This window comes from Parambassis ranga, chromosome 13 (genome assembly GCF_900634625.1).
Source record: "Parambassis ranga chromosome 13, fParRan2.1, whole genome shotgun sequence".
Lineage (NCBI taxonomy): Eukaryota > Metazoa > Chordata > Actinopteri > Ambassidae > Parambassis > Parambassis ranga.
In genome coordinates this window covers 21,052,399-21,078,161 of record NC_041033.1, presented here as the reverse complement: position 1 = coordinate 21,078,161, position 25,763 = coordinate 21,052,399, and the positions used below count along the sequence as shown (strand labels likewise).

The 25,763-nt window shown below is 43.4% G+C and overlaps 1 protein-coding gene across 2 annotated transcripts in view; it reads right to left on the bottom strand.

The window, feature by feature from the left end:
- caln1 (calneuron 1) overlaps nt 1-25,763 on the bottom strand; it is a 56,980-nt gene that overhangs the window by 12,397 nt on the left and 18,820 nt on the right. For both annotated transcript variants that reach the window (XM_028419840.1, XM_028419839.1), the window contains 2 exons: nt 17,573-17,716; nt 14,021-14,133 (listed from right to left, as the gene is read on the bottom strand). In XM_028419840.1, coding sequence (XP_028275641.1) covers nt 14,021-14,133; nt 17,573-17,716 — 257 coding nt within the window. The remainder of the gene's footprint in view (nt 1-14,020; nt 14,134-17,572; nt 17,717-25,763) is intronic.

Below are 25,763 nucleotides of genomic sequence, written 5' to 3'. Positions count from 1 at the left end.
CTGAAGTGACTCCCTCTGAAAGGGTCTTTAGTGGGACACCCAGTGCTGTGTGACCTACAGCTTCATACTGAAGCCCATGCAGGAAGCCTTCGGTCATATTTGTTACAGCATTCTAACAGAGAAGTTCAGTCTGAAGTGCAATCACATGCCTCCAGCACACAGGCTTTTAATGGCGGCTGTGGAATAGAGGGAAATGTCACATACTGTGAAGACCTGCTGGCCGGAGCTCAGGGGGCGCCTGGCGCCGAAATAAACCTGAAACCAGTCAGACTTGATGACTTATTGTTGCTCAATAAATCTATTTATTGTAGTCACTGAAGCCACACTGTGTTAATTCACATTTTGTAATAAATAATTTCCTTAATTTACGGTTTATCACTGTTACTGCTTTCTTTCACTATATCTCATGTAATATTACAGAATAATGTTAGCACCTTATCAAGAAGGTCCAGGATTCGGTTTAGGAGAAGTGGATCACTGATCCACACCTCATGGACAAACAAGTTCAGGCCTTGAACCTCCTGCCTTACTCATCTGACGTCCTTGAGAATGCCTTTGCCCACTATCCATTGATCACAGGATCAATACAGGTGGAAAGAAGCATAGGTTGGGAAAGGAGGGGGTGGTCTGCAGTTTGAGATAGATAGATAGATAGATAGATAGATAGATAGATAGATAGATAGATAGATAGATAGATAGATAGATAGATAGATAGATAGATAGATAGATAGATAGATAGATAGATAGATAGATAGATAGATAGATAGATAGATAGATAGATAGATAGATAGATAGATTAAACTTTATAATTTGTAAGATAACTTTAAGTGGCATTATGGTCTCCTCACACTTCACAAATCTAAATCTGTCATGAGTATAATCAGGCTCCCTGTGACTCTGATGTTCCCACGCCGTCCTTGAATTAATCCATGAGCTTTTTTTCGATTTTTCTTGTCTGCTCTTCACACTGCACTGTGGATTCAGGGTTGTAGATAAGGAAGGAGAGTCACCCGAAACAGAGAGAAGCTCTGTTCATCTGTGCACTTGTAAATGCGTCATGTTCAGCTGCTTTCTCTCTCTCTCGCACACACACACACACACACACACACACACACACAGGTGCCAAGAGCCAGCATCCATCCATCTGCTGAGTTCAGCCCTTTGCAGAACAGCCAAATTATACAGCTCCTGATAATGCTCCGCACACACTGAAGAATCCAATTATTTGCATTTGCTAATCTAAATTTAAGGCAATGGACTTGCAAGAGTTTTGTTTTTTTAATGCCAGAAATATTAATGCACTTATTAGACGTGTAGCTCTTTAGTGGGTCAGATGCAGAACGTGTCTGATACTCAGATTTATCAGAAGTTTATATAGAAATGTTTCATTTTTTACAGTTTTGATTGAGTTTCTTTCACTTATTTCCACTTGTGTAACCTGCAGAGACAAGTGTGTCACAGACAGAAAGACGGCTGTTGGTACAGTTGCGTTTTTACGACGCTGTACTGTCAGATGAGAAACGGAAAAGATAAAACTCATCTTAACTCAGTGGAACTGATTTACCACCCAGGAGAGAATGACAGGTCTTTTCCCTCCGAACAAAAACTGCATCCTCTTGCACTTTAGGAAGTTGCAGCTATCAATTTGACAGTTTCAACTCTTTTTGCATGCATCATCCTCCAGTCAGGAGTTAGAGGGAGGATGAGGAGCCAGCTGCTTTTTTTAGACTCAGTCCATTTAGATATTTGTACGTGAAGTTACAGGATTGGAATTTGACAGCAGTCATAATCTATCTGCTCAGGATACAAACCTTCCTCCCTGCTTATGGCTGATGATAGTTATTGCCAGGACATTTAATATTTAATTTTACATGCTTGTATTATTCACAAGACATTAAATGAATCTGCTCCACAGTGTTGACATGTCTCTGGTGGTCTCCAGCAAGACACTGTAGTCAACACAGCTGTGAATGTTCTTAAACTTAAAAACAAGGAAGATCCATCATGTCAAGAATATTAACACATCCTCACAGGGCCAGAATGGTTGCCATGGTAACAACAACAACACATATGACATTTACAGCCACATCTATGAGAGAAACAGAATTTGAATTTAAACAGAGATTTAAAAACCCAAAATTACAAGCTTCAGTCTTCAGACGAAGAAGCAAATAATTGTAATTAATGAGAACAAATTGGGTCATTAATCAATTTAAATCAGCTTTACTGAAGCTAAACAAACCCTGGTTCTGGATTACAGTGAAAACGTCTGGTCCTGTACACTGACTCAGCTCAGTGTCTTCATTAGGTGTCAGGGTCCAACAAGCACACAGTCTCTTCCTTGCTAAAATGAATGCTCAGCATCTTATTGATCTCTGCTTTTAAACAGCCGATCTGTTCCTGTTGGAAGGCCCAGAGCCTTCAGGAGAAATGTATGCCTCCATTAGCACCACGTCACCCAGCCGTCAATGGGTACAAGATTAATTGAAACAAGAAGAAAACATAACGTGCGCCGCGAGAGTAACAACAGGCGGGAGAATGAATGGGAGCTCATATCTGGAACCAATCACTGCAGTGACAGAAACATTGGCCACAAGGGCCGCAGATAAAAAAAAAAGAAGACGTGATTTGATTGTTATGGACCAAAAACAAAAAGAGTTCTGTAACCTGCACTGAAGATCTGAGCTCAACAAAAGGTGACAAATGAATAAATGATCAGGCACATCTTCATTTTAAGAGTCTTCTACAGACGCAAAGATAATCTCTGATCAAAAAAGCTCAGATAAACACATCAGCTCCGTGAATGCTTCAGGGAAATCTGACTCTCCCTCACTTTACATTTCACTTCATACAGCTGCGCTGGCAGTGAATCAAAAGAACAGCAGACTCAAAGGCAATGTGAGGAAAATAAAGAAAGAAGGAGAACCGCCTGAGGCCACAAGGAGCGCTATCAATGGCCAATTACTGTTAGCATGATGAATCAAGGAGAAATGACTCGGCTAACCCCGGCTCTGAAGCAGGCTGCAGGAGCCGCCCGGGGGTCAGCGCCCTCATTAGCCAGATTCAGTGGATCTTTATGTTCTGTCTGCTGCAATTCATCGCCGTCACTGAAGAAGAATGGACACCAGAAGAGACAGAGGGCAAGAGACATGGTGGGGAGCACAATGACTCGAGGACAGCCGGAGATCCGTGGAGGTGGAGGTGGAGGTGGAGCGGAAATAAATTCTGATCACAGTTTCACAGCCCTCCGTCCGAACCTGAAACACATTCAGTGCACACTTTAATTAAACCCACGGGCTGGCTGCTGCTTTTTGTCAGCAGGACCCACGCTAACGTCTGCAACAAAGGGATATCTGTCGTGATTCTAATCTTAATGTGGTCAAAACAGGTTTCAGTGAGAACAAAACCTAATTAAAGTTCACTCCCATTCCTCTGCAGAGGGAGAACGACAGCCTGAAAGTCAACTTCAGATCAGGTGGACTTTTCAAGACTCTTGAAACAGCCTGAGTTCACATATCTACAGCCGTACACTGTAAAAAATACCTGTGAAATTCACAGACACTGCTCTGTTTGAGGACACTAAGTTACTGTAAAACAGTTTAGAGCTGAGTATAAGGTGCAGTTACGCTCTGTGGTAAACTACAGTAAACAGTATTTACTGTTAAAAACACATAGTCATAAATGATACACACTCCCACATCACACATGGTCATGTTTACACTAATGGGACATATATGTTTTGCCAGACTTCATCTTATTTTTGGACCAATACCGCAGCAGAGGGTTGGCGGTATAGGGGTGCAGGCAGTATGGTGGACCGTCACTCAGGAGTCCGGGGTTTGGGTCCCTCCTGACACCATGAACTGCTTTGTTTTCACTTGCTTAGCTTTTCATCCAACCAGGAGGAGGCGCCACGGCAGACCCAGGACACAGTGGAGTGATTATATCTCATGGCTGTGGCCTGGGAGTGCTGGATGAGCTGGAGGAGGGGGCCGGAGAGAGAGTAAGGTCTGGGTTTCATGGCTAACACAGAGGACGTGGAAGAAAACGGAGGGATGAAGGGTTGAAGGTTTCACCCACAGTTCGAGTTAGGCATTAAAAACTACTGGCTAAGGCTTGGCCTTAAAAAAACATCTGGAATTATAGCAAAGACCGAAAAATACATTGTTCTGGAAAGCAAATAATATGGGTGTCCAAAGAGGTGCATGAACAGCAGACAACAGGAAGCGGTTTTTAGGCCATGAGTCGTAATCGAGGTACAGAGACCCAAATCAAGACATGTAACGCTAACGCTGACCTTTTGCTTCTATTAAGTAATCCAAGTGGTCTTCCTGACCAACACCTTATGAGCTGGTTGTGAGAATATGTTAAAAAAAGATACGCAGTAAAGACCTTCACCTTTTTCCATTTCATTCCTTTGCCTCTGAGCAAACATCCCACAAGCTCAAAGATCTGCGTGCCCTGTTTATTCACATATCTGAAATTAAAATCATCTCCAGAGAAATGTCACTTTCCTACACTGCCTGGGATTCAAAGAAAAAAAGAAGCTAACAATTTCTAAATGATGAGCATAAAAGTAAACCTTTTGAAGTCCTCAGCTGCACCTCATCCTCCCCGTCTGCAGCCATGAGGGGGCTTTGAAGTGCAGCTCGGAAGATAGCATGCTCAACAACGCTGTGAAATGATCAACAATGAGAAACAGGCTCACGTCTCTTTGATTGCATTTAGCTGACAAATAGGATTCTGCACTGTGATTACTGAGAATGGAAGACAGGCCCCTATAGGAGTCTGAGCATGTGTAATGTAGTCTGAGACATTTATTTTGATTGGCACATCATTAAAATTCTGGGCAACACAGAACGCAAATTATCCTCCAGCGTGTGTGTGTGTGTGTGTGTGTGTGTGTGTGTGTGTGTGTGTGTGCTCTAAGTTAAACGACTGTGCAGAAAATGCAGTAATGTGTTGCTGACACTTCTCGGAGCTGCAGCCTGGATGAGAAAGAGCCGTAATGAAGTGAATCACAGAGGTAGCCAAGCTGACTCACATGTAATTAAGTCTACATGGAACATTAGGAGGAGGGGCTGGGACCAGGAGAAAGGGAGCAAAGAATGTCACACACACACACAAAAATGAGCTGTGTGCAGTGTATCAGGCTTCAAGCAGGACTTAGAGGCACAGGCAGCACCCTCCATGTTTCATCTGGGCTAAGAGAAGGAGAATGTACCATACACAGCACTTAATTGGTGCAGAAACTTTGCACTGCACCACAGACTGACTCACACAGGACTCACTGCACATAAACAGGATTTAAATGTGCATTACTGTTTACTTTCTGCCTAATTTATGTCTATAAATACAGACTGAACACAACGACAGTCTACCTGATCAATGACAGCCTGAAGTCAGTTCACTGATGCTATAATAATAACAACAGCTTCATGCTAGCACAATGTACGTTTGTTATTGTCAGTGGAAAACAACATCAAAAGTCCTGGCTTGGGCTGTTTCTGCTCACAACTGCTTTTTTTATGATGTTTATTTAATGTTAAATTCTTATTGACTCAAACCAGAGACGGTAAATAAATAAGCATGAATGATCCATGACGTCCCCCAAACATTTTAAAGAGCTGTTCTGAGACTTAGACCATCCTAATTTCCCTATGGGGATTAATGAAGTCAATCTTAATCTTAATCTTAATCTTATCTTTAAAATAAGTAAATTATATAAAACTTCTGGTGAATTTTATATAATTTACTTATTTTAAAGATCTATCCAGGCTGTAAACATGTAACTCTGCTTTAAAGTGAAGTATTTTAACATTAAGGTCTATGTGGATTGACTCACTTTTATAGCCAGCCCCTAGTGGCCACTGCTGGAACTGCAGTTTACTCTGGATGTTATGACATCATGTCACAAAAGTAAAGCTTCTCTAGACAGTTCTAGTATTTACACTGCACGGCTAGATCTGCTCTAGTTTTTGTTTCTGCCCCCTAGTGGTCATGTAAGAGAACTACATACCTCCTAAAGCCATTTCTGACCATCATTTCCATTGGACGTTTAGGCCATGTGACATAGTCAGGAAGTGTCTCTGTCCATGTGTGCCTCACCCCAGTGCCTTTCAAACACATATTTAAAGATGTATGTATATTCTCATGAGAAGGAAAGGACACAACAATCATTGAAGCACTGTTATAAACTGAGCGCGGTACAGAAGGTTCTGTGAAAGTCAAGGCAGCGGCTCTGCAGTAAATTTATCACAATGAAGGGCATTTACCTTCACACTGCTTACTCTGTTTTGCTTCTACATGGACAAACCGTTCAGTCCAACATGAAAAATGGCCAATGCATGACAATACTCAAACACAGAACTCCTCTTATTTAAGACCCTTTCACACAGGACACAGCCCTGCAAGACCCACTAATGTCTCAAATAAAATAAAATTAATAGTGCCTGACTCAAATTTGAAGTCATTAATTATATGGAAACTACAACCATCCATTAAAATAAGATAATCTGCCTTCTGCTGAGTGTATTTTCTTTAATTATGAGAGTGTACAGCATACTGTCCATCAGCGAGCCGACTCTGGCCAGAAATCAAGACGATGCTCCTTCCTGGCATGATAACACTGTGAGGCTGTGCACTCTGAGACAAATGGAGTCATTTTCACTTTGATAATCCCCCATAATTCACCTCCGAAATCTCTGAGCTGGAATCTGAGGAGCCGCACATTAGAGGGACAACGTAAAGTAGATTGTTGAAGGAGGGTGATTAGGTGTACGGAGGAAAGGCTGTGGGTGTTGATTAGCTGTCTGTAATGTCACGTCTCGGTGCCACCTTCATTACTATTCAAGGCCAGGCCTGGCAAGCGGGATATGGTTCTTCTATGGATCTTTTTTCTGCCTTCTCTGCCTCCCCAGCAGGCATGTGAACACCCTGACTGTGTGTTTACATCCTTGAATCCATCACACACCCAGCAGCTGCTTGTTAGAGAAGCCCCGGCTCTCCTGCCCGAAGACATCTGACAGTCAGCACTTCTTCAGGGGACAACTTCATTTGATATTCAGTAATTTCACATGGCACTTACGGGGATGTGAAAATTATGCCTACATCAGTGCAACCAATGAGGGAGAAAAGAGATGATAACAGCAGGCGTTTAATCAAAAGTATCATTGGTTATCTAATGGGCATGTCCTAAAAGTCTGTCCCATCAGAGGAGGAGATCAGTTGTAGCTGGCTGATTGTTGGACATGGACATGATGGGGGAGATGAATCAGCTGGAGCCTCTTTAGCTACACCTGCAGTTCAAACAGGTGATAATCAGAACACAGTCTAATGTAGTTAAACACCTCCTGGTCAGGCAGTGACCAAGGTCGAGTAAAGACTTGCAAGCTGACTGTAAATCAGAATGTTAGCCTTGTTAGCATTGTAGCTAGCATTTAGTATAACACACATGTAGCATGCTTTAGGTTGCTAGGCAACGAAGACAAAACTACATAGTTAGTTTTATTGGCGTTGCTAGGCAATCAAACTCTTGTTCTTCACCCTCTTTCTTCTTCTTTATTCTTTCTGTTTCCATACAGTCATTTTTACACTCCTGCACCTGAATACACCACAGAATAATATGTGTGTGTTTCTACACTATTTCTTTTTAGCTATTTGAACTGAACTGAAACTAATAATAGCTCTGAAAACAAAGAGCTCATCATATTAAAAAGAGAATATTTAAAGTGAATTAGAGTTTGACAGCAATCATTAGTTTAGTTTATTTTTCTGTTACTTGCAGAATATCAGAGAACATGTTCCTATATTTGATCTGTATTCCCTAAAGACAAACACTTACACATGGCTGACTCATTGTAAGGATAACCCTGCAGGCGCCAACACAAATATTACCCTCACCTGTCTTAAAATTCATTGTGGCCCATGTATTATTCATCATAGAGGAGGTGTTCCAGAGTCATTATACATTCTAAATCATGTCCAGGCACAAAGGAAAGAAGAAAGAGAGAAAGATGAATGGATCTGATTCAAAAGGAAACTCTACATTTCTAAGCCTGGGGAGTGTCTGTGTGTATATAAATATATATTACATATGAGGATAGTCTTTGCGGACTTAAAGGTAGGGTAGGAGATTTTGAAAACTCAGTGAGAGTCAGCCAGATTTGGAAAGTAAACACACGCCCCTTTCTCTCGGAGCTCACCCCGAAGCCACGCCTCCCAATCACATGGACGAGCATCACCTGAAGACGAGCCTGAAGACCTGAAGTCTGTGACTTCGGCCATCATGCACGTACCTCTCTGGTGCACAGAGCAGGAAGAGAGTGACAACCAGCCAATACTCCGCGCAGGGTCCACCCGGAGGATTGGCTGATGTTTTTAGCGTTTTATAGCTTCCACAGATGTTTAATATTCTTCGTTTTAATGCGAAACTGCCGAACTAATTGGTTGCTATCGGATTGTAAAGAGAAGTTACACTAATTTAACAAAAAGTGCATCAGAGTGAAATCTCCTACCCGACCTTTAAGCTGAAAGAAGTTTCCTGTTTGACACCATAGCTAGGACTGTTCTGTTGAAGTTGTAATTGAACAAATGTACCTGTAATACATGGTTAGTTGGCATTAGCCATGTACACGTGAAAAACTATAAAGTATCGACCACATTCTGATTCTGAACCTCCGTGCAGTGGCCTCCAGAAAAACCTTAACAACTCTGTTGTTGCTTTATGGTTTTATTTTTCCCATCCAGAGTGGGCGTTGGGCACACAGGATGATTACAGTGCAAATGGTTTTAAAATAGGCTCACTCATGCTGCTCTGTCTCAGAGGAAGGAAACATAGTCAGTCATTCGTCCGGCCTGTCAGTTTACATCTGACCATGAATTCCACAACAAGCTCAGAAATCTGCCTCTCATACCTGATATTACATTTTACTTCTTTGTTCTCATCAGGAAATGCAAACAAAACTCTCAAAGAGCTTTTTTCCTGTAAGTGTAAGGTTGGTAAATTGTCGTAAAAATAATCAAATAAAATGAAAAGCTCTGTTTTGTGATGATTAGTCAGTGAAGATTTGGAGAAAACGCTTCCTAGGAGAACAAAAACAAACGGAGCACCGACATGAAATGTCAACATCTGACTGTGTGTGTGTTTTTAAATGTCTCGTTCATTTCACTGTCTTTTTTTAAGATAACTGTCCTCTCCAAGAAAACAAACATTTTTCCTAAACTGACTGGTGCCTACATGCAAAAAGTGAACCATTCAACAACAAACGCCATGGTGTAAAAATAATATGAAGGAGAGCATTCACATAAATAACACAACTTCTACAGACATTCTGTGTGCGTAACTGTGTGTGTGTTGTGTCACCTACATTACTGGTATTTTAAGTGATCTGTGTATTATTGTCATGTTGGTCATACCTTCCTACCCTCACCTATGGTCATGAGCTCTGGTTAATGACCGAAAGAATGAGATCACGAATACAAACGGCCAAAATAAGTTTCCTTCGAAGGGTGGCTGGGCGCTCCCTTAGAGATAAGGTGAGAAGCCCGGTCACCCGAGAGGAGCTCGGAGTAGAGCCGCTGCTACTTCACATCAAGAGGAGTCAGCTGAGGTGGCTCGGGCATCTGGTTCGGATGCCTCCTGGACGCCTCCCTGGGGTATGTCCTACTGGGAGGAGACCCTGGGGAAGACCCAGGATGCGATGGACGCCTCGGGATTCCCCCGGAAGAGCTGGAAGAAGTGTCCGGTGAGAGGGAAGTCTGGGTGTCCCTGCTTAGACTGCTGCCCCTGCGACCCGGCCCCCGATAAGCGGCAGAAAATGGATGGATGGATGGATATTTGGTCATACTTGTAGACTTCTGACTACAACTGCGACGCTCTACTGTGTTCATGTGGGCATCAGTTAGCATCCAAAGAAAATGGCGGAGAAACTTATTTCAGATGAAATAAAGTCGTCAAGGGGTCTGTTTCTGAATCAATTTGTGAAATGTGAATACAACAAAGGATTTGACTTCTTTCCACTCAGTTTCTGGTTCTTCTCCCCCTCTCTCTCTGCCTGAAAAGGACTCCCTGGGGCCTGGGAGGACATGGGTCTGTGTCTGAGAAGTCTTTAGACCTGATTGGGGTCAGCAAAAATCCACTGGTTATGTGATAACCTGATGAGAGCACTCTGTCCTCTCTCGGAGATGACACTGTGTTTGACAAGTCATGACTTCTGACTGCTCATCAAGTTTCACAAGTCATGAATTATGACGGTGATGATATGATTTGCATCTCCGCCATTCTTATTCGGACTCAGTGATGAGTCACAACCCTGCCTGCTCAGGAATGAATTAGTTCAACACAAGGAACACTGACCATTTAAACACAGAGGAGCGTTCCTATACACACAGTATTAAATATATATTGTTGAAATTCTAGAGATAAATATCACGTACAGTGTACTGTGTGTCAACAGCCTGTTTAATAGCGCAGCTGCTGATTAACAAACAGTGGAGAATAAAATGTGTGCAGTTGTTCAATTACAAAATCTAATTATCCAACAGATAATTAGATACACTAACAAACTGTTCAAAAAGCAGATAGGAGTGAGTAGGAAGGTGAGCGTGTGACAGCGACTGAATCATTATCCCGTCACCCCAGCTGGTGAGGATGTGACACTTCAGCCTGAACAGCTCTCAGCTGAGACCAGAGCGGAGCTCCTCTGGAGGTTTAAGAGGGACCGAACTACAGAACACAATGTGAGGAGCAAGACGGGGTCAGATCCTGCTGACTGACTGCTGGAGACAAAGGCTGCAGGAAACACATACATAGAGAGGTGATCCGGTAACTCCAACGGTTTATGGGTTGAGTAAACTGCTCAGAGCTCGGCTGGCTCAGTATCTGCTCCGCTTTCTCTCAGGATTATAAAGACTCACAAAAACAATTAGTTTCTTTTGAATCATTCAATAACCCTCCAGTCAATTAGAACATTCTCCAGGATACGTTTATTAGCTTCTAATTCTTCACGACAGATCATTAAAATGAGATTTGATAAATGAACGTAGAGTATTTAGAGAGGCTGCTGAGCTCCGCTCTGGGACTGTAGCAGCTGTGTTTGGGGTTGTTGTTGATATGATCTCTCTAAATGGTAGCTTATAACTGACACTTGTCAAAGAGTGCCGAAGTCACATCCCAATGTCCTCAATATGGACATGTTTAGAACAACAACCCCCTGAATGTAAACAAAAGCATTAAGTGGAATTACATTAATGCTAAAAAGGAGACAAAGAACTAATAGTGTCTCATGGTGACAAAAGTCAAATCTTTAAAGTCAAAGTTGTTGTTGTGCATGTGACTGGGTCCTCCATTGGTATTGTGGCACCAGCAGTGGTGGAAAGTAACTAAGTATTTGTACTTCATTACTGTACTTAAGTAAATTTGTATGTATTTGTACTTTACTTAAGTAAAAATAATAGTGCATACTTTATACTTTTACTCCATTACATTATCTGTACTTTCTACTCCACTACATTTCTACAGTGTTTGTAGTTACTTGTCATATGAACACAGTTGTATGAATATGTGCTTTTATATTGTGCCTCAATCATCATGCTGGTGCAGTGGCAGTTCTACATTGAATTACTCCCAGGCGAGACTCCCAGGTGAGAATCCCCCCCCCCCCCCCCCCCCCCCCCCCACGTGTTTTGAAAAAATGCTGCCCCAGGCTACCCAGTTCTCCCGTGTCAAAATCAGCTACTGTGCCGGTGTACTAGCACTGTGCTAGATAACTAGTTAGCTTATGCTAACATAAGTCCATCAAATTAATGTCAGATTTTCCTAAGGGGTGCCCAAACTTTTGCATAACACTGTAGGCTATATAGCATGGATGTATCTGTGTGCTGCTGGCAGGATTATTAGTAGTGACATCTGCATCTTCTTTATCAAAATGTCACCACCTACATACATGCCACACTCACTGTGAGTACTTTTACTTGTAATACTTAAGTCTTAAGTAAATTTAGTAGGATTTTTAATGCAACACTACCTTTTACTTAAGTATATATTTTGTTGGGTAATTGTACTTTTACTTAAGTACCAAGCTTCAGTACTTCCTCCACCACTGGGCACCAGGTTGCTATCATGTTAGAATTGTCTATCACATGAATCTACGATAAAGCATGATTAGCATTAAATCTTCTCTCTAGCTGTTAATTATGGTTCGAAGCACGACGCCAGATAATTACCTCTCTCTCATTTTTACCTAGTCCTGATATTCTGTATTAATATGATGCTGAAAATAGCAACATGTGCAGAAAGGAGTCCACTTCTCTGATATACATGCTGTTGCTAACTGACTAAAAGAACCTTTTTCTGAGTTTGTAATGTCCGCAGATCGTTAGACCAGTGTAGCTTTAAATGTTAATGGGGCCGACATAATGAGCCAGCAGCATGAGTTGTCTTAGTGGATGGTTTATTCAGTGTTGTGCTGCACTGCTGGGTGGGCTTTCCAGCAGACAGTGTTATTTTTCTCGGTGTATACTTGCATTGCTAAGATGATGTTTTTGGTGAAAAGTAATTGTTGATTTTTCGGCACCCTGCTGTGGGATATGAAGCCAAAGGTGCAGCACCTATCTGCCTTTTTTAAAGGTTAGAAAGACTTCACAACAGTTGACGGAACACAGAACAGGAACGCTGAAGGAGTCTGAGTAACACGCAGCACAGTCCATTAACAAACCAAGCTAAGCACTAACCTGTAATATCTCAAGCAACTAATCATCGGAGAGGTAATAATCATGATAAATCGAGGCTTGCGCTACATTTTTCCCTCTGAATATGCTCCATGCAGTAGATCAGGCGTTCCTGCTTGGAGCATTGATGAAAAATGTTGGTTTGTATGAGCAGAACAAACCCCAAAACCAACCAACCAAAACCGGAACCAGAAAAAAAAACACTCTCCGTTTCCAGCCAAGGTCAGTGCAGCAGCAGCAGCAGCAGCCAAACGTGGCTGGCAGTGGATCCACTCATACCTCCAAAGACTTGTGTCCTCACGGTGTAAACCACACGCTCCTGCCCCTGAGAAAACGCCAGGGTCAAGCTGATGATTACATCAACAGGACGGGCTCGCCAACTGCTACTATCTGTGCCAAGAGCTCTGCTCTCTCCCTCACACCTGCCTGATTCGTCATCATTCCTATTCATGCTCTCTCCCCTCTCCATTGCCAGCATATTCATCACACAGTCAGTCATTTCACTTAACGCGGTTCCTCGGGAACTCAAAGGCGCTCAAAATATCACACAAAGGACATCCAGTGATGTATATCAAAGATTTGCATTGTACAGTGATTAAAAGGAGGCGGAGCTAAACTCCTTCAGGAGCAGCTTTGTATTATTAGAATGTGTAAATTCACAACTTCTCCCATCTCTCTATGCAGCCTCCTCCAAGCCAAAGTCCCTGGGGCTCCTGCTCAAACTACAGATTACACATTTTGTAACATAGTTCACAGATGAAGGTCAGACTTTAAGTCAGTGCAGAAGAATAAATAGGTGGAGGAAGCCGCAGCCAGCATGGAGGATGGTGCCGGACCGGGCCAGCTGGTGCAGTCGCTGTCTGCAGCGGCTAGCGTCAGCTCACAGAAAGGCTTTGAGCAGGTCTGGAAACAAACTTTATGATCCACAGAAGAAGACGAAGCAACCAAACAGCGTATCTTTTCAGAAGCTAAATATTAAAAATCATCGATCGTTCGATTTACAGGGAAAAAAGACGTCGTCACACTTTGACCAGTCGGCCTTTTTGTTAGTTTGCAGCCACATAAAACCTCCAAACACACACACAGCTCATCACCAACAAATGCAGCTCTATTCCGATCTAAGATACAATGAAGATCTCTGTGTTATTTAACCCCTCTGCTATTTATCTGCTGTAGAAGGCAGAAGGGTTACATGTGTATCAGCTTAAGAGCAACTTTCATGTTTCTTCCTATTTCTACATTCAGCATCCATCCATCTCTGCATCTGTGTTAATAAGGAAAGAGGACTTACCTGCCAGAAGATGGTGTCTATTGTGCTGCCCAGGAAGCTTTCTCTTGTTTCAGATGACAGGAGTTTGGGACCCAGAATCGTCATGAACTCTTCAAAATCCACCTGCCCGTCACCTGAGGGGGGAAAACACAGGCTGATGATGGCTTATGTCACATTAGTGTCATTTAAAACCAGCAACTGGACTGATGAGACCAAACCAACCTGATGTATACCAGAATGTAACAAGTAGATTAGTTAGTGCTTTCATTTTCTTTAGTTTCAACTGTACCAGCCTGTGCAGTGAAAATGATTCAGGCAGCTTGAACACACTCTCGCTGGCTCACATTCATCAGTTTGGAGCGGGAGGCGAAGGAGAGTGGGAAGCAAATGATGTTTCTGTCCTGAACGACTAAGGCTGATGTGCCCCTGAGCAGAGCTCTGCATGCAAAGCCAACAGCCTGCAGCCTGCAGGGGGGGATTTCAATACCAGCACAGAAACAGGCTGCGAAAGGTTTCGGTTATTACAGCACATGGCTCAGGTTTACTTGTTTTAATTTAAGGTCAGGATCCGTCACAGTTCAATACACATTAAAGGTGGTGAAATCAGACTGCTTTGACTACAGAACATGAAGCAGATCAAAGATTACAGGGACCCCATCACTCATACACGGAGCTCCTGTGGTGAACATTGACTCGGCCTGCTGGTAGCGCTGAAGCACAACAACTGTATCAACGGCAGCAGCTCAAACTGATGGATTCACACTGACACAGCTGAACCAGCCTTCAGTCTCTTGTTCTTCTGTGTAGCTGGAAAACTACTGTCACTGGTTTGAACGATGAGATGTGTGTAGATGGGGTTATGACTGTTTGGCCTTCTTTCTTCTGTCTGTCTATCTGCCTGCTGTAGACTAATTTTACCCAGCTCTGCCCCCCACCTGCTCCCGCTGAACCTGCATATGTGGCTGGGACCTTGTCAGTGGAAAGTTGCTGATGCAGGACAGCTCGGTCCACTCCTTCCTGCAGCACAGCAGCTCTGCTCCCGCTGGGATGGCAGCAGCCACTCTGGGGCCATGCTGGCACTGTAACATCTGATGCCAGTGACTTCTGCACATGCACATTCAGCAGGGCTACAAGCTGTCACGATCGGAGGATGGATGGATGACAGCAGAGATTAGGATGGACTGTGTGAGTTCAAGGTAAGTCAGGGTGAGCTGTGCTTATGCATATGCACACAGGTACCACATCACAAGTATCTGAAGACCATAGCATGACAGAAAGAGATTACGAATACAGGCTGAGTGTCCGGGCAGAAGCGGCAATTACAAAATGACGGCAAATGGCTGCAACACGTCCCCAACACCCAAACACCCAACACATTTTTGGCCACCAGTCTCAAAAAATATGCACACATCCAATTTTCAGTGACCGACATCTCAGGCTCATGTCATGTTTCCCTGGTGAGGACAGGCAGAAAGATTTGGTTTTACAGTTTACAGTGTCTGTTTGGACAGAGAATAAAACATTAAGTTTTAAGTACAAGACCAAACAGCCACGAGTCAAAATCAACCTTTAAGTTTTGATTTCTTCTACGTTCCCTCACAGTAATAACTTTAAAAGAGCCAGAACAAAGTAAAATAAAAACTGAATCATAAAATCCATATCAATACCGCCTGTGCGTCCCACACTGCGGGCACAAACAGCTGGCAGGCCTGCAGCCCCCTGAACGAACTGACAGAACGGATCAATGGCTCAATGTTAACACATTTTCTGTTCTGGCTGATGTGAAGAAGCTCCCCAAACACCCTGAGTGCATGAAGGGAAAACCGAAATGAATAATATAATAATGACTGAAATAGCACCAACCTCCACCCAGCTGGAAGGAGCCGCTGAAAGTTTAAAATCAAGCCTTTTCATTTTTCATTGTTACTTTTTGTTGTCCCAACTAAAGGACGTTCGGAGCACTGAGCTATGTTTGTGACCGTCACCTACATCTGTCTCAGCTGGAGACACGACAATCAAAAACCCTTTAGATCACAATAAACAAGTTTAGATTAAAAACAAAACGTTGGCCTCTGAGGGCTTTTAGTCAATGCATGCCTGCAGCAGATTCAAAATGAATACCTACAAAGGGGATGAAGGTCATTAAACCACAGGACAAAGAGGAGCAGTCACACCTCTCCTCCAGGGGCACACAGAGCTCAATAAACCATCATACAGATTGGCCCGGCAGCCACAGACGGGTAACAGCATCAGTATCTTCTGCAGATCATCGGGTGTTGGCTGCTCTGCTGAGGATCAATGGCTGTGAATGAGGATTCAATCCTCACAGCTGCCCACCTGGCTGAGATACAATCTCCCTCATGCATTCATCCGCTGCATGCACTGTCCCTCTGATCACTGGCTCTGCAGCAGATAATCTGAGAAATCTTTTAACAGCATGTGATCAAAGTAATAAGAGTGATAACAGGCCTGAAAGAACCTTTCTTAAAGCCACTAAAGGCTGAACACATGACATAATTACTCCACATGTTTGTAGAGCGTCTCTTGACTTGGTGTGCAGGTCCATCTGCTTCAAGCTGCAGGATCATCTCAGAGTGAGACCTCTTTATTAAAAAGGACTTCTGCAATAACAACACACGCACAGCGCAGCCTAAATACACAAATCCACCAGCATGTGGCTAGAAAACATCGATCAATACAGCCAGGCTGAAGGCTGAATCCTCACAAACTCAAATTCAAGTCAGAAAGATAAATGACACGCAGGTAAATCCATAAATAAAAGCCCTGGACATCACAGACAGGAGCTGCTGTGACCTCTGTCAGCTGAGCTCTCGAAGCAGCCTCGCCTGCTTCTTCAGCTTCCAGCAGACGATGCTACCAGATCCGGCCCTGAGGCACGGGCGCAGTTCGCCTCCCTGGAGATTCTGCGGCAGATGAGTCAGAAGAATAAAGACAGTCTAACTTCTTCCACTTTAATATTCAGTATTTCTCTCTCCACAGTGAAACACTTATTAAAGACTGTGATAGCAGAGCGAGGAGGCTGAATACTTTCTCAGCGATCTGACATTTGCATTTCCTGTCTTACACAGTTTTAAGACTTTACTCTTTATTAAATGTCAGTCAGACAGCTGAAACCTGGCTCGGCACTAAGACAGAGGTTTGCTTGTGTTTCCCTGCTGCTCACAGTGTTCTCTCGGAGGACAGAAGGTAAAAAAGGGGGTCGCAGGTCAGGATGCTGCAGAAATAAGTCTGCAGGAGTCACACGCACTGTGTTTTTAATGTTATAATACAGTGAGTGTAGTGCAACAAATGCATTAAAAAGCCTCTTTGACCTGCAGCGTGCTCTGTTCTCTCCCTGGCATCACTTTCACTTTGGTTCCTCCGTGTGGAGCGGAAGCAGCAAGTGGTGGAAAATGAAAAGGACTCATGCACGCATGGGGACATGGTTTATGCATGATCAGAACACACACACTGCACTCATGATAACTGTGCATCATGTAACACATGAGGGGAGGAGCCAAGAACATTTTACAGCTCTGTGTGTGTGTGTGTGTGTGTAGGTGTGTGACTCACCGTCCATGTCTAGTCTCTGCATGATGATGGCCAGCTCCACCTCACTGGGCATGTATCCCAGAGAGCGCATGGCCATACCCAGCTCCTGTTTGGAGATGAACCCGTTTCCGTCACGATCCAGCACCTTAAACGCCTCCCGGATCTCTGCCAAGACAAACAGGAAATCCACTCAGCGTCTGCTCCTCCTCCCAACTCCTCCTCCACCCATTCACTGCAGTACTCCAGACAGCCTGTGTGTTTCCGCCTTTTGTTGGCAACTTCTCACAACTTTGAACTCATATTGTGTTCAATGAAGTCTGCCGGCATCTCCCCCTCCCCCCTCATTCATCATCATCCTCACACCTTGCTCTTCCTGCTTCCCTCTCTCCTTCTCTCTCCCCTCTTCGTGTGACCTAGCTTTTGCGGCTGTGCATTATGCAATTGGTCTCGCACCACTGCCTCAAGTTAACAAGATCAATTCCAGCGATCGATTCATTTTCTCCACCTGCTGTCACAGCCGTTGTCACCTCCGCTCGTTTTCCTGCCTTCATGTGCTCCTCTTTCATTTTTTTACAGTTTTAATCTTTCAGTCACTTAATCACACACACACACACAAAGAGAAAGTTCCTAGAGTGGGGTTTAGTTGCCGGTTAAACGTGCGACCTTCAGGATATCGATTCTTTTCCTCTAAAGGCCTTTACTGACTGCCAACGTCACTGATTCTACGGTAAATAATGAGGGAAAAGAGGACTTTTAAAATAGAAACATCTTCACATCTTTTCTATCTGGTTTCCTTCCATCTCTTGGGACTGAGACAATTATATCTTTCCTGGAATGACTTTGTCTTTGGCTGTAGTCATGTTTTCAATGCGCAGGAGGAATAATGTGACTCCAGCTACACAAACATAACACATAATATCCCCACAGACTGAACATTTCCATTTACCTAGCTAGCTGAGGATAACGTAACACTACCAGAAATCAATTCTTCTTCTTCTTCTTCTCTGCTCTAAAAAAGGAGCGGCAGCACAGTGCAATCATTATGCTGCTGTTTTAGAGTGAAGAGAAAGAATCGATTTTTAGTGGAACAAGAAAAATGTCAACGATATTTTACACTGCAAAGTCAACCCAGTGGAAAGGTAGACACGCTGATGTGGAGGGGCATCAGCGCCGCCACCAGAAATCCTTTAAAGCATTTGACAAAGCATCACATTAACAAGCACAATGTCGGCAAAGCAAAGGACAAAAGAATGGATGAGGTGAAGCAGCAAACACAGAAAAAAATCTCTTTCTCAGTTTGTTAACTGTTGTTTTCTCACAGATTCGTTTACTATCTTGTTCTTTCTACCAAGAAAGGCAATACTTATTGATCAATGTACACATTTAGCTGGTTGAATTAAAAACTAACCCAACTACTTTGTCCAAAAAAATCCTCAATTATCGTGCTAATACAATTATTATTGGGCTGCTTACAACAGAACACCCGCAGCAGCCGATGAGAGGGAGCAGGCCAGGAGGCGTCACTACCTGGATGCTCAGGTCACATCAGTTTAATGTGCGGCAGTGCTTGTACGTTGTGTTTGGACCCAGTATTAAGGATCCATCAGGAACGGGGACACGGCACTGCCAGCTGCCATGTTTGTTTGTTTTCTTTTGAAGTCACAATTTCAGTGTGTGCAGCCAGCCTTAAAGGTAGGGTTAGTTCGGCAGTTTCGCATTAAAACGAAGAATATGAATCATCTGTGGAAGCTATAAAACGCTAAAAACATCAGCCAATCCTCCGGGTGGACCCTGTGCGGAGTATTGGCTGGTTGTCACTCTCTTCCTGCTCTGCGCGCACCAAAGAGGTACGTGCATGATGGCCGAAGTCACAGACCGCAGCTCGTCTTGTGTCCATGTGATTAGGAGGCGTGGCTTCTGCATGAGCTCCGAGAGAAAGGGGCGTGTGTTTACTTTCAAAATCTGGCTGACTCTCACTGAGTTTTCAAAATCTCCTACCCTACCTTTAATGTTTTGTTGAGTGTTGCTGCTGTAACCAGGCAGATCTGTGCGATTCTCTGATCACTTGTACACGGAGTCAGCAGCTGCTTTGCTAGCTGCTCCAACGTGTGATCAAGTCGTCAGCAGAAGGGGTCAGTGGGCCTCACCATGCTTTAATAACTGCATATTTCATAAGCGTGCCTACAGATTGGAGTGTGTATGGTAAGAAGAGACTGACAGGCATCCTCTAAATAGAGGTGGAATGTCACTTCTCTGAAGAACACTATGACTGCATGACATGCATGAGCACACTGTCGAGCACTGAATAATTCCAGACTGGGAAGTGGAATAGATGGATTTACTCCATCCTCCCCAGGAGCCACGCACAGTGAGGGTTTCACAGCACGGACATATGAAGGACATGCACCAAATCTCTCGAGATCAACAAGAGCTTCATCGTTTGATGAAGATGAAGAACCGCCACACAGCCTACAGAGATCAATCCATCTTAACTAAGTGGAAATATGTTCAGGAAATAAACACAACATTTTCTGACTGCCTGAACCAATAAATTGCCAATCAGAACCAAAAACCGCTCATTAAGAAATAAGCCCATCAATCATCTTATTGTCTGCAGCGCTGCCAACAAGCCGTTTGGAACAACAGGGCATAAATGGAGCGTGAAGTTGAGGAGAGTGTTTTGACTGAGTTAAGCACTGAGTGTGGACAATTAAAGGTCAGAGTCTCCGTCAACCTGTGTGTAATACAGCACGTTACTACCAGAGCAGACCGACCAGCACTGTACACATGCAACATTTGGATTTTGTCTGCATAAATCAGTGACTCAGGCCCTTTGTTGAGCGTGTGTCTGTGTCTAGAGCGCGTTGGAACAGAATAACAATGCTGGGACCAGGATTGAGTATTGAAATTACTCTATTTCATAAATAAATGCTCATCTTCATCAAGACTCGCAGCACAGGAAGCTGCTTTTCATCTGAAGACGTGACATTTTTGTAGAGCAGCATGGACGGACAGAATCTCATGTGGTGGAGCTTTTTGCTATGCAGATGATGCTGTGCAGTGTTAAATGTTTGTGTGTGTGTGTGTCCCATGATGATGCCTGTTTGTTTATTGCATTATGTAATCTGCTCATTCCGCCTGAACATTCACATGCAGCAGTGTTGCAGCTGGTGCGTGTGTAACAACTGTCAGCAGAACTCACACTGTAATAACACAACTGACAAGACTGAAGACTGAAGACACTGCGGCATTTCAGCATGATGCATTATCAAAGATAACGAAGTTATAAAACATGTAACATGAAATTAAGAGATTCGTTTTTATTCTTAAGTATGTTATTGGTTTTTTTGCATTACCAAAATTGCTTTAAAAGAGAATTCAGTTAGCATTTGTTAGCTCAGATTAGCTTCTCTCATTTACTGATATTGCCAATCAATTGGAAATGACCTTCTTTGCAACTTTCTATAATGACTTTAGGACTTTTATTGTGAAAAATCTGTGTGTTTTCGCATGTTTTTTGTGATGCTGCGTTCGTCTCTGTGCACGTGTTAACATATTACAGTTATTATGGATTCAATTATCTTCAATGCAACAACATTTTTGAAGCAGCCTTAGCGTTGTCAGTGATGACCGCCGCTCTGAGCTTCAGACCCGCTCTCTAGCAGACCCCTTGGTGACTTCCTGGACAGCCCATCCATCTTTAGCTACAGCAGTGTTCCTGGTTCACACTGTGAAACACAGGCAGCACCACGGACAGCTCCCTGAGCGCCTGCCGGCTGAGGTCCGTGTTGGTACACCTGGTTCTTATTTCATAATCAGCACCTTCACTCGCTCAGTTTGGCAACAAAGAAAAGCCCAAACACAAAAGCTTCCAAATGGGACCTGCTGCTGTTTTAAGCTAATAAAAAAAAAACACTTTCTTCTCGCATCGTCGGTGGGCCACAGAGACACAATCAAACCTGCAGGCCTCCCGCTGTCTGCTCCGGCTGAGCGTGCCGTGTGAGGAAAGAGCCTGACAGTTCCAGCTAGGACGGATTTCTACCACTGCCCTTTCACTACACTAGATAAAAAAGGATCTATTTTACTGTGAAGGCTGGGCTACTGCTGTGGATACAGCTTCAGCTTCAGTGGTGGAGATGCTGCAGAATAACCCTGTGATCTGAGGGCACAGATGCAGCGGCCATTTCATTTGCATTAAAAAGCAGATTCCCCAGAAGTTTTCCCTAAAATCACAAATGTAGCCAAAGGTCACAGCCAGCCCACAGCTGTTGGATGTTAACTTCAGGTAGAATATTAGGAGGCTGATTAAAAGGTCTTCCCCAGCTAAGACAGACCAGAGAGCGCACAGGGCATAAAGGTGACTCTTCAAGTCTACATTCCTGCTGAGGATTATTCCGCTGCTCTCTTTACCTGCACCAGGACTCGGTTTACATGCATGGTTAAAACCAAACCATTGGATCAGAGACAATCATCATCATCACACTGATAAATCATGCTTCTTTGCTGACACTTTTTCTGGCTCCCTGTTGAACCCACATGAACATGAACCCACATGAACATGAACCCACATAGTGTCCATTTACTTCTGATCACATTGTGTAGAATCAAAAATAGAAATAAACACAACATTGTTGTCTGAAATCAGATCCTTGGAGTCATTTTAAAATGACTCTTAATCCTGCAGCATCAACTCCACACACCTCAGCATCCAAACACAAACAGGGATGGTTTACACAGCTGACAGTAAGCACTGATGCAACATCACATTATCTCCTACACTGTATCAGCTGAGGAGCAAGAAATGCATCTGTGGGACAAACAGGCTGCACGGTTTGACTCACACAAGAGAGAGAGCGTCTCCTTATGGCTTCTATACAGGAACTGAAGGAGCAGCACGTTCTCACAGCCAACTTGTCTCGACTCCACAGGAAGATTGGAGGAGTCCAGAGGGCAAGTGCTGTTACATTTTTCTACTCATGATTCATTTTCACTCTCTCTCTCTTTACTTTTGCTGTTTCAGTGTCTCATAAATATTTAGATATTATTGCATATATAGGAACCCTGCAGTTCCCCTCACAGCCTCTAGGGCCCTGTGTCGATTAAAACAGATCTTAATCCAGAGGGTATGCACAGACATCACTTCCTCACACGCCTCATTCAGAATAAGACACTGTTCACACTGGGGAAATCAATCCAGCTAGAGCGGGATTTGGATACGGGCCGTATCTGGATACATCCGGATAGTTTTTTTCTGAGTCTGAACAACGCAAATCTGGATCTATCCGGATTGATTTCAATCCACCTCTAGGAGGTGGATCTAGCTCTGTAGGCTTACATCTGGCTCAGGTCCAGCTAGCGACTTCTGGGTTCATGGGGACAGTGTCTGGGTCACGTACAAAAGCCGTATGTAAATAACTGTCGAACTATGACAGCTTTGCCCCAAGTTTATTTTCCACAGGGCTACAGAGGAATAAACTGCTTTTTGAACCGCAGCCTGAACGGACTCTGTATATTATGAGGTGCCACCTAGCGGTTTGGAGCACAACAAAGAAGCCGGATTAAGATGGATTAAACTGGATTAAGCGCAGACACGTGTGAGATTTGAAAGTAGGTCTGAACGTATCCAATTTAAAGGCTATCCGGATTTAATCCTAATCTAGCTGGATTGACTTTCTTCAGTGTGAACGGGGGCTAAGTGACAAAACAACCAGCAGCAGGAGCTGCCATCGTGATGCGTCTCATCGCCATGATGGCAGCTCCTGAGCTCCTGGGCACAGAGACTCAAAATGGATGCCATCAATGAAGGTTCATCCATATTTATTTACAGTCTGAGTCAGAACAAGCGGGAAATTATGCACATGGTGTTATATTTCTCGTGGCTGTGATGCACGTACACACAAACACCGGTCAGGTTTGTCTGTAAGATCAGAAATCAGGATCACATTAAGGAAACTGTTGCAGATAAACACAGCAGCTCTCTGTGAAGGACTCTCTGCTGCTGCCTCTCCTGAGATGTGAGACATTAACAGCTGACTGATTCCAAGCTGGCAGCCATGTGACAGCTCTGCCCACTGTCGCAGGCTTTCTTTAATGGCCCTGGACAAACACAGTAAATCGCCTCTTTAAATATTGTGAAGCAGAAGTGTTGAATGTGCAGAATGTGGAGGCTGCGTCGGGGACTGGATTAGGAGGCAGACTTGCATGTGGTTGTAATCACAGACCTGAGAGGCTATTTTCAGCAGCACCTGGTGAAGCTTGTTGGTCTTTTTGGGGTTATTAGGAGGATGTTTCACACAAAAGAACTGGGAGCACAAACAGCCATCACTGTTTCCTAATGTGTGACTGCACCATCATCACTAATGTCTCATAGTTTCCACGATAATTTGACTATAGTAGCATGTAGCACGTAGGTTTAAAGTGTAAAATGTGGAACATACACTGAATAATCTCTCTAATAATCCAGACCAGTGAACATCATCACAATTATTCATAGAATTAATTATAAAACACAAAACAAACTCTAATAATTAGGGATGTCCCGATCAGGTTTTTATGCGTTTGAGTCCAAGTGATTTGATTTTGAGTATCTGCTGATAACGAGTCCCGATCCGATACTTTTAGGGTTCTCTACAATGCGAATGGCAGGTCACTCATTGCGATCATTTGTGCAATCTTGGCTGTGCTGTCCTGCACCTTTTTTTCTCTCCTCGCCTTTTTATTGTGTGATTGTGTTGAGAGGAGCACTTGCCGTTGCACCAACTACCCATCACCACGGCCACAATACATCCTAACGCATTGACGCACAAAATACATCATCCATCTCCAAACTGGGAAATTTCGCGAAGGAAACAGCTCATCCGAGTCTTAAACCCAGGACCTCTCTCACCCAGAGCGACAATCAAACCCCTAGACTACGAGCCAGAGAGTCATTGATAGCTCTAATACATATATTTAAGTCCTGATCGGGAGGCAACGTCTGATTCCGATCGAGTCTGAAACCACAAAATCAGGCCGGATTTCCAATCACATGATCGGATCTGGACGTCCTAATAATAAAAGTGTTTTTGTCCTTTCATATTTCTAACTTTGGCCACCTTCATGAAAAAGTGAACTTGTCAATGTTTAAGGGTATTTTAGTGTAAAAGAATATCCAGACTGTATATAAAGATGGATGATGCAGTTTCACCTCCATCAATTGTACAAAAATGATCATGACTGTCATTCATCACACATTCATATGTTCACTTTAAGATAATAATACCGTATTTTCCGGACTATAGGTCGCACTGGAGTAAAAGTCGCACCAGCGGGCCAGCGTAAATCACTACGTTTTTAGCGTAACGTTGCCTCCTGAATTCCTCCTAACTTAAAGTGGTGCGGCTGCAGGGCATTGAGAGTGAGACACATGCATTTGAACAAGTTCTCACGTGGAGAAATAATTAGCTTCACCGCACAGAAATTCTTATAAACATCCTGTAAATGAGTAAAAGGCAGACTGCTGTGTGCTCATATAGCTGTCTGGAATTAGCGACATATCGGCTCAGCTGCAAGCACGCGTTCCATGAACTAGCGCGTCACCTATGCTCGGAATGCAAAGTGTGGACAAGCTGAAGGTGGCGGAGAACCGTCAGGAGAGGGACAGAACAGCTGCCATTATATCTGTAATGGGACGTCAGGACACACGGCTAACTAATGTATATTTTTTCATATATAAGTCGCACCTGAGTATTAGTCGCATACCCAGCCAAAGGAGGAAAAAAGTGCAACTTATAGTCCGGAAATAATATTTTCTTTAACACTTTGGGGCTTAATATTTTTACATGTTTTTTTCTAATGTTGTTTACTTTCACTGTGGGGCTCACATCTCTGTAAATTCATGAATATATTTAAAACTTAATAATATATGAACAAACATTTTTCCCCATTTTGTGCCATAACACACACATATATATATAAATATATATGTGTGTGTTATGGCCACTGTTAAACAGACATCAGTGGAAAAACAGCTTTGACTGATTTTGGACATTAGGCAGCAGTCATGTGATTCATTTCTCCTTCTGCTGACTTCAATTGTCCAGGCGAGTGTCCTTCAGGCTGCAGGTGGAAATGCAGCATTAACACTGCTGGCAGGTTATTAGTCAGCCTCTGTGTTTTCTGTGGACTTTCTGAGGACCCTCCAACCACGAGCCATTTCTTATTCACCAAACAA